The sequence below is a fragment of the Nerophis lumbriciformis genome, linkage group LG35 (genome assembly GCF_033978685.3).
Source record: "Nerophis lumbriciformis linkage group LG35, RoL_Nlum_v2.1, whole genome shotgun sequence".
Classification (NCBI taxonomy): domain Eukaryota; kingdom Metazoa; phylum Chordata; class Actinopteri; order Syngnathiformes; family Syngnathidae; genus Nerophis; species Nerophis lumbriciformis.
In genome coordinates this window covers 5717966-5732612 of record NC_084582.2, presented here as the reverse complement: position 1 = coordinate 5732612, position 14647 = coordinate 5717966, and the positions used below count along the sequence as shown (strand labels likewise).

The following is a 14647-nucleotide window of genomic DNA, read 5'->3' as shown; positions in this document are numbered from 1 at the left end:
ATTTTATTTTATAAATTTTAAAAAAAAGAAGACCTTATCTTTACTATACCTGGTTGTCCAAATTAGGCATAATAATGTGTTAAATCCACGACCGTATATATCGGTATCGGTTGATATCGGTATCGGTAATTAAAGACATGGACAATATCGGAAAAAAGCCATCGGACATCCCTAATATATATATATATATATATATATATATATATATATATATATATATATATATACAATTATTATTATTATTTTTTAATATAGCGCTTTTCTCTAGTGACTCAAAGCACTTTACATAGTGAAACCCAATATCTAAGTTACATTTAAACCAATGTGGGTGCCCCACTGGGAGCAGGTGAGCAAAGTGTCTCGCCCAAGGACACAACGGCAGTGACTAGGATGGCGGAAGCGGGTATCGAACCTGGAACCCTCAAGTTGCTGGCACGGCCACTCTACCGACCGAGCTATGCCTATTTTTCGTTATTTATATTTGTGAATTAATGATGTGATAATGTTCATTAGTCAACTCATTGGTGTTAATTTTCAATCTATCAAGATAAAAACAATTATATCAAAATCAAAAACAGGATGTTATTTATGTAGTTTGATCATTTTCCTCGACTGGTGCACTAACATCATGTGGTTTATTTTTGTACATATGTAGCATCATCTACAAAGATACAAATAATTGCTATTGTGACATCCAGTGGACACATTTAGAACAGCTGTTTCTTTCATTCAAAAATTTCAGGTTCATTTTTATACTTGGCAAACTCATCCCGCGAACCGGATAAAACCTGTTGGCGGGCCTGATCCGGACCTCGGGCCGTACGTTTGACACCCCTGCTCTAGAGGCTGCAATCCCTCTGTCTTCCTGGTTCTGCTGTTCTTAACCTTTTTCATCTTGGGGTCCAAAGAATACACTTAAAAATGATCAAAATAATCAAAATTTCAATGACCCACCACATAACTGCATGTACAATTAGATACGATATCATTAGGGATGCCAACGTTAATGCGTTACTAACGTGTTAACTAAAAGTCATTTTAACAGCACCAATTTTTTTTAACGTGCATGCTTCCTTTTTTTACCCTCGGGCTGTTCCGTAGCGGGGGAAATTGGCTGCGTTCACACGTTAGTGATGAGCCACAAGCGGGAAAATAGCGATCAGAAATTGACAAAGAAATGGATACTTTAAAGAAATACTAGGCCCGAGGCCATTGCAAGTTGTTTTATCCCGACAAGAAAATACTATTTTTTCGCTGTGAGCCGTCTTCACTATAAAAACGAGCCGGAATTTTTGAATGAAACAAACTGCTGTTCTAAATGTGTCCACTAGATGTCGCAATAGCAATTCTATGTATCTTTGTAGATGATGCTACATATGTAAAAAAACAAAAAAACAAACACATGATGTTAGTGCACCAGTCGAGGATTTTTTTTTATTATTCGATTTTTGATACTATTTTTTTCTGAAAATGAACACCAATGAGTTGACTAATGAACATTATCACATCATTTATTCAGAAAGTATAAATAACGACAAATAAAGATAAAATACTATTGACTGCAACATGTAAGTGTAAAAAACAAAAATCAACAACATTACGATTCGTACATTTTCAGAATGTGCCTGTTTTATTTTTAAACAAAGAAACCAATCTGAAATTATCTTTATTTTTACGTTATCGTGCTGTGATTTTACCAGTTTGGCCCACTTGGAAGTAGATTTTACTCCATCTGGCCCCCGATCTAAAATGAGTTTGACACCACTGTCTTATATGGCCCAAAAAATACGGAAATTCTTTATAAGCATTTATTCCGGTACCCATTTCGAGTTTTGGATGTTTTTTTTATCGGATAAAGCTCTTTACTTGATCTCACCTTCCTCGGCCCACCTAGTTTCATCTCGTACACATCTATGGTGTAGTTGGTTCGGCGGCCGTAGTTGTCAAACTGGATGTTGCCCGTCATCCCCTGCACTTGGACCTGTCATGTGACACACACACACACACGCACACACACACGCACACACACATACTGGTTATCATTTGGAATGGGGACCAAGTTTTTAATCGTCATTTGTAAAGACCACTCTTTCTACATGTTGTGGAGACATAAAAAAAATTAGGCAAAATGGCTCATACACGTCTTTAAATCTCTGGATTGATGAACGAATGTGCTGATCATTCTTACTGGGGACCCTGGGGAAAAAAGAGTTAATATGCTTCATGGGGACCAAATTTAAATAATTTTGCAATATTCACACAAATTTGTACGTGATGACAAATTAAATATGACATGATCCTAAGAATACAGCAGTACAGCTGTCCTCTTATAGGAAGTTTCACCACTTAAATGTACCAGCTACAGCCCGATGTGGGAGCTGCTGTGCAAATGTCTCACACTCAAACTAACCAGTAAACATGTTTTATGGGCCAAAGCTTAAAAATCACTTAAGCATCTTCAGAATGGATCTGACTATCATTTAAAAAGGTTTCCCTTGAGGGGACTTGTTTTTTTGTCCCCATACCGTCAGAGGTCCCCTAAAAGTGACTGTGTAAACAGAACCATATCCCCATTAAGTAAGCATTGCCAGAACACACACACACATACAAACATAAAGCTATGCAACATACAAACCCTGTTTCCATATGAGTTGGGAAATTGTGTTAGATGTAAATATAAACGGAATACAATGATTTGCAAATCCTTTTCAACCCATATTCAATTGAATACACTACAAAGACAACATATTTGATGTTCAAACTCATAAACTTTATTTTTTTTTTTGCAAATAATAATTAACGTAGAATTTCATGGCTGCAACACGTGCCAAAGTAGTTGGGAAAGGGCATGTTCACCACTGTGTTACATGGCCTTTCCTTTCAACAACACTCAGTAAACGTTTGGGAACTGAGGAGACACATTTTTTAAGCTTCTCAGGTAGAATTCTTTCCCATTCTTGCTTGATGTACAGCTTAAGTTGTTCAACAGTCCGGGGGTCTCCGTTGTGGTATTTTAGGCTTCATAATGCGCCACACATTTTCAATGGGAGACAGGTCTGGACTACAGGCAGGCCAGTCTAGTACCCGCACTCTTTTACTATGAAGCCACGTTGATGTAACACGTGGCTTGGCATTGTCTTGCTGAAATAAGCAGGGGCGTCCATGCTAACGTTGCTTGGATGGCAACATATGTTGCTCCAAAACCTGTATGTACCTTTCAGCATTAATGGCGCCTTCACAGATGTGTAAGTTACCCATGTCTTGGGCACTAATGCACCCCCATACCATCACAGATGCTGGCTTTTCAACTTTGCGCCTATAACAATCCGGATGGTTCTTTTCCTCTTTGGTCCGGAGGACACGACGTCCACAGTTTCCAAAAACAATTTGAAATGTGGACTCGTCAGACCACAGAACACTTTTCCACTTTGTATCAGTCCATCTTAGATGAGCTCAGGCCCAGCGAAGGTGTTGTTGATAAACGGTTTTCGCCTTGCATAGGAGCGTTTTAACTTGCACTTACAGATGTAGCGACCAACTGTATTTACTGAGAGTGGGTTTCTGAAGTGTTCCTGAGCCCATGTGGTGATATCCTTTACACACCTTTACATCGCTTGTTGATGCAGTACAGCCTGAGGGATCGAAGGTCCCGGGCTTAGCTGCTTACGTGCAGTGATTTCTCCAGATTCTCTGAACCTTTTGATGGTATTACGGACCGTAGATGGTGAAATCCCTAAATTCCTTGCAATAGCTGGTTGAGAAAGGTTTTTCTTAAACTGTTCAACAATTTGCTTACGCATTTGTTGATAAAGTGGTGACGCTCGCCCCATCCTTGTTTGTGAATGACTGAGCATTTCATGGAATCTGCTTTTATACCCAATCATGGCACCCACCTGTTCCCAATTTGCCTGTTCACCTGTGGGATGTTCCAAATAAGTGTTTGATGAGCATTCCTCAACTTTATCAGTATTTATTGCCATTTATTTGTCACGTGTTGCTGGCATAAAATTCTAAAGTTAATGATTATTTGCAAAAAAAAACACAAGTTTATCAGTTTGAACATCAAATATGTTGTCTTTGTAGCATATTCAACTGAATATGGGTTGAAAATGATTTGCAGATCATTGTATTCCGTTTATATTTACATCTAACACAATTTCCCAACTCATATGGAAACGGGGTTGGTAGATCACATTGCATATTTAGCTGGTTTCGTGATGTTCATGTCCTTGGCATTAGTAGAGTGTGCACACAGTCTGTTAATCAAACGATGAACTGGATTCATTTGAATAAAAGATGTCGTTTTTATGGTAATGAGGGTCTGAATTTGAGTGAGCTCTGTGCAAAGATATCTGCAGGCAGCGGGGGCAGAACATCCCCGCACTCGCTTCCCTTCTCTCTGTCACTTTCCATCTTTATCTCGCTCCCGCTCGCTATCTCTGCTTCGCTTCTTCCAGCCTTTTCCTTCACTTATTCACTTGCCCGACTCTCCCGCCCCCCCTCACCCCCATTTCTTTGTCCGTCCTCCCCTACCGTTTTGAGAGCTCTCTCGATATCGATGCCTTGGCTCCAAGGTACAGCCGGATTGGCGAGGCAGTCTCCGGCGCTGCCTCGGCGGGAGACGTCCACGCGTTGGCGCCGCAGGTACCGGAAGGCCTCCGCTATCACGATGATGGCATCGTGGGTCAGCGCTGAAGTGTACTGCAGACGAAGCAAAAAAAAAAAAAAAACACATAGCAAAATTGCATTACTGCTTTTGTATGTCATCTCTGGATCGCCTTTTCACGCAACTGAAATAGCAGCTGTGGTGATTATTTTGACTCAGCTACCAACTAAACTCATTGGACTTTGCTTCCCAATGCTTCTCTCAGGCGGCTTCCAACTAAAGGAACTTGGCACTGGATGGAGAAAAAAGAGGAACCGGAGCAGCATGATACAGCTGGCCTCTTTGGCGCAGTATTCATCTCTCTATTCAGGTTTTGGTGACAACTTTTCCTCCTTCTAAAGAGCTTTTAGTTGGATCAGTACAAAAAAGGTATGACCTATAATCATCCTTGCCAACCTTGAGACCTCCAAATTATGTGATTAAAAATGTCAACCGTTTGACAGGCCTAGTCCTAATCACTTTGAAATACATCCATTCATTTTGGGTTACCCAACACTAACCCTAACCCTAACCCTAACTCTAAACCTAACCCTAACCCTAACCTTAACACTAACCCTAACCCTAACCCTTAGCCCTAACCCTAAACAACTATTTTTCTTTATGCCTAACCCTAACCTTAACCTTAACCTTAACCCTAACCCTAACCCCAACCCCAACCCTAACCTTAACCCTAACCCCAACTCCAACCCCAACCCCAACCCGGGGGGCCTAAACGAGGTGTGAGTGTGAGCCAGGTGGATCGTCGATGGACCGCACACATTCCCCTTTTTTCTCCCCCTTTTTATTTTCCTTATATCCCCCCACACCCCCTCTTTCCTAACCCTAACCATTTCCTTTTCTAGCCCTAACCCCAACCCCAACCCCAACCTTAACCCTAACCCCAACCCTAACCCCGACTCCAACCCCAACCCCAATCCTAACCCTAACCCTAACACTAACCATAACCCTAACCCTAACCCTAACCCTAACCCTAATTTGATTAAATATGTCAACCGTTTGACAGGCCTAGTCCTAATCACTTTAAAATCTACCCATTCATTTTGGGTTACCCAACCCCAACCCTAACCCTAACCCTAACTCTAAACCTAACCCTAACCCTAACCTTAACACTAACCCTAACCCTAACCCTTAGCCCTAACCCTAAACAACAATTTTTCTTTATGCCTAACCCTAACCTTAACCTTAACCCTAACCCTAACCCCAACCCCAACCCTAACCTTAACCCTAACCCCAACTCCAACCCCAACCCCAACCCAGGGGGCCTAAACGAGGTGTGAGTGTGAGCCAGGTGGATCGTCGATGGACCGCACACATTCCCCTTTTTTCTTCCCCTTTTTATTGTCCTTATATCCCCCCACCCACCCCTCTTCCCTAAACCTAACCATTTCCTTTTTCTAGCCCTAACCCTAACCTCTAACCCTAACCCTAACCCACAAACCTAACCCCAACCCTAACCCCGACTCCAACCCCAACCCCAATCCTAACCCTAACACTAACTCTAACCCCAACCCCAATCCTAACCCTAACCCCAACTCTAACCCCGACTCCAACCCCAACCCCAATCCTAACCCTAACCCTAACCCTAACACTAACCCTAACCCTAACCCTAATTGTGATTAAATATGTCAACCGTTTGACAGGCCTAGTCCTAATCACTTTGATATCCATCCATTCATTTTGGGTTACCCAACCCTAACCCTAAACCTAACCCTAACCCTAACCCTAACCCTAACCTTAACACTAGCCCTAACCCTAAACAACTATTTTGCTTTATGCCTAACCCTAACCTTAACCCTAACCCTAACCCCAACCCCAACCCTAACCTTAACCCTAACCCCAACCCCAACCCCAACCCGGGGGGCCTAAACGAGGTGTGAGTGTGAGCCGGGTGGATCGTCGATGGACCGCACACATTCCCCTTTTTTCTTCCCCTTTTTATTTTCCTTATATCCCCCCACACCCCCTCTTCCCCAACCCTAACCATTTCCTTTTTCTAGCCCTAACCCTAACCTCTAACCCTAACCCTAACCCACAACCCTAACCCTAACCCTAACCCCAACCCTAACCCCGACTCCAACCCCAACCTCAATCCTAACCCTAACCCTAACCCTAACTCTAACCCCAACCCCAACCTTAACCCTAACCCCAACCCTAACCCCGACTCCAACCCCAACCCCAATCCTAACCCTAACCCTAACACTAACCATAACCCTAACCCTAACCCTAACCCTAATTGTGATTAAATATGTCAACCGTTTGACAGGCCTAGTCCTAATCACTTTGAAATCCATCCATTCATTTTGGGTTACCCAACCCTAAACCTAACCCTAACCCTAACCCTAAACCTAACCCTAACCTTAACACTAGCCCTAACCCTAACCCTTAGCCCTAACCCTAAACAACTATTTTTCTTTATGCCTAAACCTAACCTTAACCTTAACCCTAACCCTAACCCTAACCTTAACCCTAACCCCAACTCCAACCCCAACCCCAACCCGGGGGGCCTAAACGAGGTGTGAGTGTGAGCCGGGTGGATCGTCGATGGACCGCACACATTCCCCTTTTTTCTTCCCCTTTTTATTTTCCTTATATCCCCCCACCCACCCCTCTTCCCTAAACCTAACCATTTCCTTTTTCTAGCCCTAACCCTAACCTCTAACCCTAACCCTAACCTCTAACCCTAACCCTAACCCACAACCCTAACCCTAACCCCAACCCTAACCCCGACTCCAACCCCAACCCCAATCCTAACACTAACACTAACTCTAACCCCAACCCCAACCCCAACCCTAACCCTAACCCCAACCCTAACCCCGACTCCAACCCCAACCCCAATCCTAACCCTAAGCCTAACCCTAACACTAACACTAACCCTAACCCTAACCCTAACCCTAACCCTAATTGTGATTAAATATGTCAACCGTTTGACAGGCCTAGTCCTAATCACTTTGAAATCCATCCATTCATTTTGGGTTACCCAACCCTAACCCTAACCCTAACCTTAACCCTAACTCTAAACCTAACCCTAACCCTAACCCTAACCTTAACACTAGCCCTAACCCTAACCCTTAGCCCAAACCCTAAACAACTATTTTGCTTTATGCCTATCCCTAACCTTAACCTTAAACCTAACCCTAACCCCAACCCCAACCCTAACCTTAACCCTAACCCCAACTGCAACCCCAACCCCAACCCGGGGGGCTTAAACGAGGTGTGAGTGTGAGCCGGGTCGATGGACCGCAAACATTCCCCTTTTTTCTTCCCCTTTTTATTTTCCTTATATCCCCCCCACATCCCCTCTTCCCTAAACCTAATCATTTCCTTTTCTAGCCCTAACCCTAACCTCTAACCTTAACCCTAACCCCAACTCCAACCCCAACCCCAACCCTGACCCTAACACTAACCCTAACTCTAACCCTAACTCTAACCCTAACCCTAACTCTAACCCCAACCCCAACCCCAATCCTAACACTAACCCTAACTCTAACCCCAACCCCAACCCCAACCCCAACCCCAACCCCAATCCTAACCCTAACCCTAACTCTAACCCCAACCCCAATCCTAACCCTAACCCCAACTCTAACCCCGACTCCAACCCCAACCCCAATCCTAACCCTAACCCTAACCCTAATTGTGATTAAATATGTCAACCGTTTGACAGGCCTAGTCCTAATCACTTTGAAATCCATCCATTCATTTTGGGTTACCCAACCCTAACCCTAACCCTAACTCTAACCCCAACCCCAATCCTAACCCTAACCCCAACTCTAACCCCGACCCCAACCCCAACCCGGGGGGCCTAAACGAGGTGTGAGTGTGAGCCAGGTGGATCGTCGATGGACCGCACACATTCCCCTTTTTTCTTCCCCTTTTTATTTTCCTTATATCCCCCCACACCCCCTCTTCCCCAACCCTAACCATTTCCTTTTTCTAGCCCTAACCCTAACCTCTAACCCTAACCCTAACCCACAACCCTAACCCTAACCCTAACCCCAACCCTAACCCCGACTCCAACCCCAACCTCAATCCTAACCCTAACCCTAACCCTAACTCTAACCCCAACCCCAACCTTAACCCTAACCCCAACCCTAACCCCGACTCCAACCCCAACCCCAATCCTAACCCTAACCCTAACACTAACCATAACCCTAACCCTAACCCTAACCCTAATTGTGATTAAATATGTCAACCGTTTGACAGGCCTAGTCCTAATCACTTTGAAATCCATCCATTCATTTTGGGTTACCCAACCCTAAACCTAACCCTAACCCTAACCCTAAACCTAACCCTAACCTTAACACTAGCCCTAACCCTAACCCTTAGCCCTAACCCTAAACAACTATTTTTCTTTATGCCTAAACCTAACCTTAACCTTAACCCTAACCCTAACCCTAACCTTAACCCTAACCCCAACTCCAACCCCAACCCCAACCCGGGGGGCCTAAACGAGGTGTGAGTGTGAGCCGGGTGGATCGTCGATGGACCGCACACATTCCCCTTTTTTCTTCCCCTTTTTATTTTCCTTATATCCCCCCACCCACCCCTCTTCCCTAAACCTAACCATTTCCTTTTTCTAGCCCTAACCCTAACCTCTAACCCTAACCCTAACCTCTAACCCTAACCCTAACCCACAACCCTAACCCTAAACCCAACCCTAACCCCGACTCCAACCCCAACCCCAATCCTAACACTAACACTAACTCTAACCCCAACCCCAACCCCAACCCTAACCCTAACCCCAACCCTAACCCCGACTCCAACCCCAACCCCAATCCTAACCCTAAGCCTAACCCTAACACTAACACTAACCCTAACCCTAACCCTAACCCTAACCCTAATTGTGATTAAATATGTCAACCGTTTGACAGGCCTAGTCCTAATCACTTTGAAATCCATCCATTCATTTTGGGTTACCCAACCCTAACCCTAACCCTAACCTTAACCCTAACTCTAAACCTAACCCTAACCCTAACCCTAACCTTAACACTAGCCCTAACCCTAACCCTTAGCCCAAACCCTAAACAACTATTTTGCTTTATGCCTATCCCTAACCTTAACCTTAAACCTAACCCTAACCCCAACCCCAACCCTAACCTTAACCCTAACCCCAACTGCAACCCCAACCCCAACCCGGGGGGCTTAAACGAGGTGTGAGTGTGAGCCGGGTCGATGGACCGCAAACATTCCCCTTTTTTCTTCCCCTTTTTATTTTCCTTATATCCCCCCCACATCCCCTCTTCCCTAAACCTAATCATTTCCTTTTCTAGCCCTAACCCTAACCTCTAACCTTAACCCTAACCCCAACTCCAACCCCAACCCCAACCCTGACCCTAACACTAACCCTAACTCTAACCCTAACTCTAACCCTAACCCTAACTCTAACCCCAACCCCAACCCCAATCCTAACACTAACCCTAACTCTAACCCCAACCCCAACCCCAACCCCAACCCCAACCCCAATCCTAACCCTAACCCTAACTCTAACCCCAACCCCAATCCTAACCCTAACCCCAACTCTAACCCCGACTCCAACCCCAACCCCAATCCTAACCCTAACCCTAACCCTAATTGTGATTAAATATGTCAACCGTTTGACAGGCCTAGTCCTAATCACTTTGAAATCCATCCATTCATTTTGGGTTACCCAACCCTAACCCTAACCCTAACTCTAAACCTAACCCTAACCCTAACCCTAACCTTAACACTAGCCCTAACCCTAACCCTTAGCCCTAAACAACTATTTTGCTTTATGCCTAACCCTAACCTTATCCTTAACCCTAACCCTAACCCCAACCCCAACCCTAACCTTAACCCTAACCCCAACTCCAACCCCAACCCCAACCCGGGGGGCCTAAACGAGGTGTGAGTGTGAGCCGGGTGGATCGTCGATGGACCGCACACATTCCCCTTTTTTCTTCCCCTTTTTATTTTCCTTATATCCCCCCACACCCCCTCTTCCCTAACCCTAACCATTTCCTTTTTCTAGCCCTAACCCTAACCTCTAACCCTAACCCTAACCCTAACCCTAATTGTGATTAAATATGTCAACCGTTTGACAGGCCTAGTCCTAATCACTTTGAAATCCATCCATTCATTTTGGGTTACCCAACCCTAACCCTAACCCTAACCCTAACTCTAAACCTAACCCTAACCTTAACACTAGCCCTAACCCTAACCCTTAGCCCTAACCCTAAACAACTATTTTTCTTTATGCCTAACCCTAACCTTAACCTTAACCCTAACCCTAACCCTAACCTTAACCCTAACCCCAAGTCCAACCCCAACCCCAACCCGGGGGGCCTAAACGAGGTGTGAGTGTGAGCCGGGTGGATCATCGATGGACCGCACACATTCCCCTTTTTTCTTCCCCTTTTTATTTTCCTTATATCCCCCCAACTACCCCTCTTCCCTAAACCTAACCATTTCCTTTTTCTAGCCCTAACCCTAACCTCTAACCCTAACCCTAACCTCTAACCCTAACCCTAACCTCTAACCCTAACCCCAACCCTAACCCCGACTCCAACCCCAACCCCAATCCTAACACTAACACTAACTCTAACCCCAACCCCAACCCCAACCCTAACCCTAACCCCAACCCTAACCCCGACTCCAACCCCAACCCCAATCCTAACCCTAAGCCTAACCCTAACACTAACACTAACCCTAACCCTAACCCTAACCCTAATTGTGATTAAATATGTCAACCGTTTAACAGGCCTAGTCCTAATCACTTTGAAATCCATCCATTCATTTTGGGTTACCCAACCCTAACCCTAACCCTAACCTTAACCCTAACTCTAAACCTAACCCTAACCCTAACCCTAACCTTAAAACTAGCCCTAACCCTAACCCTTAGCCCTAACCCTAAACAACTATTTTGCTTTATGCCTATCCCTAACCTTAACCTTAAACCTAACCCTAACCCCAACCCCAACCCTAACCTTAACCCTAACCCCAACTCCAACCCCAACCCCAACCCGGGGGGCTTAAACGAGGTGTGAGTGTGAGCCGGGTCGATGGACCACAAACATTCCCCTTTTTCTTCCCCTTTTTATTTTCCTTATATCCCCCCACATCCCCTCTTCCCTAAACCTAATCATTTCCTTTTTCTAGCCCTAACCCTAACCTCTAACCTTAACCCTAACCCCAACTCCAACCCCAACCCCAACCCTGACCCTAACACTAACCCTAACTCTAACCCTAACCCTAACTCTAACCCCAACCCCAACCCCAATCCTAACACTAACCCTAACTCTAACTCTAACCCCAACCCCAACCCCAACCCCAACCCTAACCCTAACCCCAACCCTAACCCCGACTCCAACCCCAAACCCAATCCTAACCCTAACCCTAACCCTAACACTAACCCTAACCCTAACCCTAACCCTAATTGTGATTAAATATGTCAACCGTTTGACAGGCCTAGTCCTAATCACTTTGAAATCCATCCATTCATTTTGGGTTACCCAACCCTAACCCTAACCCTAACCTTAACCCTAACTCTAAACCTAACCCTAACCCTAACCCTAACCCTAACCCTAACCTTAACACTAGCCCTAACCCTAACCCTTAGCCCTAACCCTAAACAACTATTTTGCTTTATGCCTATCCCTAACCTTAACCTTAAACCTAACCCTAACCCCAACCTCAACCCTAACCTTAACCCTAACCCCAACTCCAACCCCAACCCCAACCCGGGGGGCTTAAACGAGGTGTGAGTGTGAGCCGGGTCGATGGACCACAAACATTCCCCTTTTTTCTTCCCCTTTTTATTTTCCTTATATCCCCCCACATCCCCTCTTCCCTAAACCTAATCATTTCCTTTTTCTAGCCCTAACCCTAACCTCTAACCTTAACCCTAACCCCAACTCCAACCCCAACCCCAACCCTGACCCTAACACTAACCCTAACTCTAACCCTAACTCTAACCCTAACCCTAACTCTAACCCCAACCCCAACCCCAACCCTAACCCTAACCCCAACCCTAACCCCGACTCCAACCCCAACCCCAATCCTAACCCTAAGCCTAACCCTAACACTAACACTAACCCTAACCCTAACCCTAACCCTAATTGTGATTAAATATGTCAACCGTTTAACAGGCCTAGTCCTAATCACTTTGAAATCCATCCATTCATTTTGGGTTACCCAACCCTAACCCTAACCCTAACCTTAACCCTAACTCTAAACCTAACCCTAACCCTAACCCTAACCTTAAAACTAGCCCTAACCCTAACCCTTAGCCCTAACCCTAAACAACTATTTTGCTTTATGCCTATCCCTAACCTTAACCTTAAACCTAACCCTAACCCCAACCCCAACCCTAACCTTAACCCTAACCCCAACTCCAACCCCAACCCCAACCCGGGGGGCTTAAACGAGGTGTGAGTGTGAGCCGGGTCGATGGACCACAAACATTCCCCTTTTTCTTCCCCTTTTTATTTTCCTTATATCCCCCCACATCCCCTCTTCCCTAAACCTAATCATTTCCTTTTTCTAGCCCTAACCCTAACCTCTAACCTTAACCCTAACCCCAACTCCAACCCCAACCCCAACCCTGACCCTAACACTAACCCTAACTCTAACCCTAACCCTAACTCTAACCCCAACCCCAACCCCAATCCTAACACTAACCCTAACTCTAACTCTAACCCCAACCCCAACCCCAACCCCAACCCTAACCCTAACCCCAACCCTAACCCCGACTCCAACCCCAAACCCAATCCTAACCCTAACCCTAACCCTAACACTAACCCTAACCCTAACCCTAACCCTAATTGTGATTAAATATGTCAACCGTTTGACAGGCCTAGTCCTAATCACTTTGAAATCCATCCATTCATTTTGGGTTACCCAACCCTAACCCTAACCCTAACCTTAACCCTAACTCTAAACCTAACCCTAACCCTAACCCTAACCCTAACCCTAACCTTAACACTAGCCCTAACCCTAACCCTTAGCCCTAACCCTAAACAACTATTTTGCTTTATGCCTATCCCTAAACTTAACCTTAAACCTAACCCTAACCCCAACCTCAACCCTAACCTTAACCCTAACCCCAACTCCAACCCCAACTCCAACCCGGGGGGCTTAAACGAGGTGTGAGTGTGAGCCGGGTCGATGGACCACAAACATTCCCCTTTTTTCTTCCCCTTTTTATTTTCCTTATATCCCCCCACATCCCCTCTTCCCTAAACCTAATCATTTCCTTTTTCTAGCCCTAACCCTAACCTCTAACCTTAACCCTAACCCCAACTCCAACCCCAACCCCAACCCTGACCCTAACACTAACCCTAACTCTAACCCTAACTCTAACCCTAACCCTAACTCTAACCCCAACCCCAACCCCAATCCTAACACTAACCCTAACCTCTAACCCTAACCCTAACCTCTAACCCTAACCCACAACCCTAACCCTAACCCTAACCCCGACTCCAACCCCAACCCCAATCCTAACACTAACCCCAACCCCAACCCTAACCCTAACCCCAACCCTAACCCCGACTCCAACCCCAACCCCAATCCTAACCCTAAGCCTAACCCTAACACTAACACTAACCCTAACCCTAACCCTAACCCTAACCCTAATTGTGATTAAATATGTCAACCGTTTGACAGGCCTAGTCCTAATCACTTTGAAATCCATCCATTCATTTTGGGTTACCCAACCCTAACCCTAACCCTAACCTTAACCCTAACTCTAAACCTAACCCTAACCCTAACCCTAACCTTAAAACTAGCCCTAACCCTAACCCTTAGCCCTAACCCTAAACAACTATTTTGCTTTATGCCTATCCCTAACCTTAACCTTAAACCTAACCCTAACCCCAACCCCAACCCTAACCTTAACCCTAACCCCAACTCCAACCCCAACCCCAACCCGGGGGGCTTAAACGAGGTGTGAGTGTGAGCCGGGTCGATGGACCACAAACATTCCCCTTTTTCTTCCCCTTTTTATTTTCCTTATATCCCCCCACATCC

General features: G+C 45.3%; 1 protein-coding gene across 6 annotated transcripts in view; it reads right to left on the bottom strand.

The window, feature by feature from the left end:
- gria3b (glutamate receptor, ionotropic, AMPA 3b) overlaps positions 1-14647 on the bottom strand; it is a 456144-nt gene that overhangs the window by 130833 nt on the left and 310664 nt on the right. For all 6 annotated transcript variants that reach the window (XR_009811483.2, XM_061927997.2, XM_061927998.2 and 3 more), the window contains 2 exons: positions 4534-4701; positions 1877-1981 (listed from right to left, as the gene is read on the bottom strand). Coding sequence is in view for 5 of the 6 variants with exons in the window: in XM_061927997.2 (XP_061783981.1) it covers positions 1877-1981; positions 4534-4701 (273 nt within the window). In the remaining variant the exon portion in view is untranslated. The remainder of the gene's footprint in view (positions 1-1876; positions 1982-4533; positions 4702-14647) is intronic.